Raw genomic sequence first — 3,248 nt, 5'->3', positions numbered from 1 at the left:
GGATAGAGAGTGTGGGGTTGATTGTATAGTAACACCAGTAGTCATGTAAAATAATAATCATTCATATTGTTTATTAAATTCCCAGTGTGCCAGGATCGGCACTGATCACTTAAGATGTCATTTAAACCTCAACACATTATTGTTTTTTGTTTTACACGGTCTTGTTATGTAGCCCAGGTTGCCCTTGAACTTATGAGTTTACTGCCTCTACTTCCCAAGTTCTAAAAGTATAGTCACATACAATGAGTAACACATCCTTTTAACTGATCACTTGAATGGGTATACTACTTTCTCCGGGAAACCTGCCCTGACAGCACTCGGGGATGACATGCTTCTAAACAAGTGGTTTAATTCCTGCTCTATCAGGTGCAACCAAGATGCTAGGATCAAACTACACCACAGTGTCTGAATTCATCTTCATTGGCTTCTCCAACTTCCCACAGCAGCTCATGCCTGTCTTCTTTGTGGTGATCCTACTAATGTACCTCTTCACACTGCTGGGCAATCTGCTCATCATGGCCACCATCTGGAGTGAACGGAGTCTCCACACGCCCATGTACCTCTTTTTGTGTGTTCTCTCCATCTCTGAGATCCTCTATACCTTGTCCTTCATCCCACGCATGCTGGTTGACTTGCTCTCCACCCATCATTCCATCACCTTCCTGGCCTGTGCCAACCAGATGTTCTTCTCCTTTATGTTTGGATTCACCCACTCTTTGCTGCTTACCATCATGGGCTATGACCGCTATGTGGCTATCTGTCACCCACTGCGCTACAATGTGCTCATGAGCCCCCGGGGCTGTGCCTTCATGTTGGCTGGGTCCTGGGCTGGAGGCTCAGCTGTTGGGCTGATAGTGACAACCTCCATTTTCCACCTGTCCTTCTGTGGACCCAACCAGATTCAACATTTCTTATGTCATGTGCCCCCTATGTTGAAGCTGGCCTGTGGAAGTAATGTGCCAGTTGTAGCTCTGGGTGTAGGTCTGGTGTGCATCACATACCTCCTGGGATGCTTTCTCCTCATCCTCCTCTCCTATGCCTTCATTGTGGCAGCCATCTTGAAGATAGCATCAGCCGAGGGTCGGCACAAAGCCTTCTCCACCTGTGCATCCCACCTCACAGTGGTGATTGTGCACTATGGCTTTGCCTCTGTCATCTACCTCAAGCCCAAAGGCCCCCACTTTGAGGAAGGTGATACTCTCATGGCCACCACCTACACGGTCCTTACCCCCTTCCTCAGCCCCATCATCTTCAGTCTCAGGAACAAGGAGCTGAAGAATGCCATGAAGAAGGCCTTCCTCAGGAAATTATGTTCCTCAAACAACTGAGTGGTCCTTACGGAATGATTGGCAGATGTGGTTCATCACTTTATCAATGCCCAGTAAATGTATAGAGCTTCTCTTTGGTTTATGAGTTCTCGTTAAGTGTTTACTGGGATGTAAAATGTCTGTTGAGATATAGTTCATGTACTATGTAGTTTACTCATCACAGTGCATATTTCACCTGTTTTAGTATGTTTGGAACTAGGAAATCATCAACACAATTAGTTTGAGGAAGATGTTCATCACTTAAAAAGAAAACCAGGATGGAGAGATGGCCTAGCAGTACCAAAGTTGAGTTCCCACTGTCAAATGACCCACAATTGCCTGGTACTCCAGATTCTTGTGGCCTCCCTAGGCACTGGCATATATTCATATAGACACACATGCATACATAGAAATATAAATAAAAATAAAATAAATATTTTAAAAGAAAGGCAATTATACTGTTAAGTTGTTCCTTAGTTCTTTTTCTATGTGTATGTTTATTTGTTTTGTTGTGCACATATTTGTGTGTGGATGTACATGCACATTCACGAGGGCCTGTGACAGACATGAATAAAATGGTATCTAACCCGACATGGTAGTGCACACCTTTAATCCCAGCACTGGGGAGGCAGAGGCAGATGATCTCTGTGAGTTCAAGGCCAACCTTGCCTACAATGCAAGTTCCACGGCAGCCAGAGCGGTTACACAGAGAAACATTGTCTTGAACTCCCTCCTCACCAAAGAGCCCAAACCCATACCCAAAACAAAACAAAACAAAAATACTGGATATCTATCTCAATCTGACTTCACCTTATTTTAAACAACAACAGCAACAAAATATTGTTATTGTTTTTGAGACAGAATCTTTCTGTTATGTTCCTGGTTGTCCTGGAACTCACTCTGTAGACCAGGCTGATCTCAAATTCATAGAGATCCATCTGCCTTTGCATCCCAAGTGCTGTGATTAAAGACGTGCCCCAAAATGCCTAGCTTAAACCAAAATTTTAACTTAAATTTTTGTGTGTGTGCCCATCTATAAACCATGGGACAAGTTATGCAAATCTACTTTCTCCTCCTACTTTTTCGGTTCTGGGGATCAAACTCAGGTCATTAGGTTTAGTAGACCTTTCTATTATTTGCTCAGAATTTTTTTTTTTTTGCCACTTTCATTTTATTTTAGAGATGGAAATGGCTCTTTTGTGGAGCGTAGAGATTATCAAATCAACTAGGCTCTCTGCTGGTCTCCTGAGGTCTGCAGGCCTCTGCCCACCCACAGCACTAGTGTTACAACAGAGTATTAATGCACCCAGTTCTCTGCCCATCCACAGCTCTAGGGTAACAACAGAGTATCAATGCACCAGTTTTTTTTTTTTTTTTTTTTTTTTTTTTTTTTTTTTTTTTTTTTTTTTTTTTTTTTTTTTTTTTTTTTTACATGAGTGCTTGTATAATAAGGACTTTACTGGCCGATTCATCTCTCAAGATCCCCATTTTTTCCTCCATTTTCTATTTCTTGAAACTCCCTTATCTTCCAGTTGTACATAGCAACAACCCACTCTCTATATAAATTTCTTGGATATTTCACTCATGAGAGGTCATAAGAGGAATCACAGTCTTTTCCACCTACTTATTCCCCATCATACTATTTCAAGGTTCTCCTTGGTCAGTTTTTTTTCCGTGTTGCACTGCTATATTATATTTTAATCATCCATTAATGATTGATGAGCATTTTAGCATTTCTAAATTTGTTGCTGCTTTGGTTAATGTTGCTGTATGTGGCCATATGCAAGTTTGGTTTCTTATTGTTTTTGTTTTTTCAGAATGTTTTTTTTTTTTCTTGAAGTTGGATTGTGTCAGACACTATGTCTGATGGTTTAGGAACTCCCAGATTATTTCCAAATGTAGAGTCTGCACCACTCTACATTTATGCCGACAAAGGCAGGG

General features: G+C 41.5%; 1 protein-coding gene across 1 annotated transcript; it reads left to right on the top strand.

Moving 5' to 3' along the window:
* Positions 1-377: 377 nt before the first annotated feature.
* Positions 378-1,328, top strand: LOC119807997 (olfactory receptor 10H2-like). Its single transcript, XM_038320274.1, has one exon. It carries the CDS (start codon positions 378-380, stop codon positions 1,326-1,328), a length of 951 nt encoding a protein of 316 aa, XP_038176202.1.
* The last annotated feature ends 1,920 nt before the right edge of the window (positions 1,329-3,248 follow it).

The sequence above is a fragment of the Arvicola amphibius genome, chromosome 2 (assembly GCF_903992535.2).
Source record: "Arvicola amphibius chromosome 2, mArvAmp1.2, whole genome shotgun sequence".
Classification (NCBI taxonomy): domain Eukaryota; kingdom Metazoa; phylum Chordata; class Mammalia; order Rodentia; family Cricetidae; genus Arvicola; species Arvicola amphibius.
This window is presented reverse-complemented; position numbering and strand designations above follow the sequence as displayed.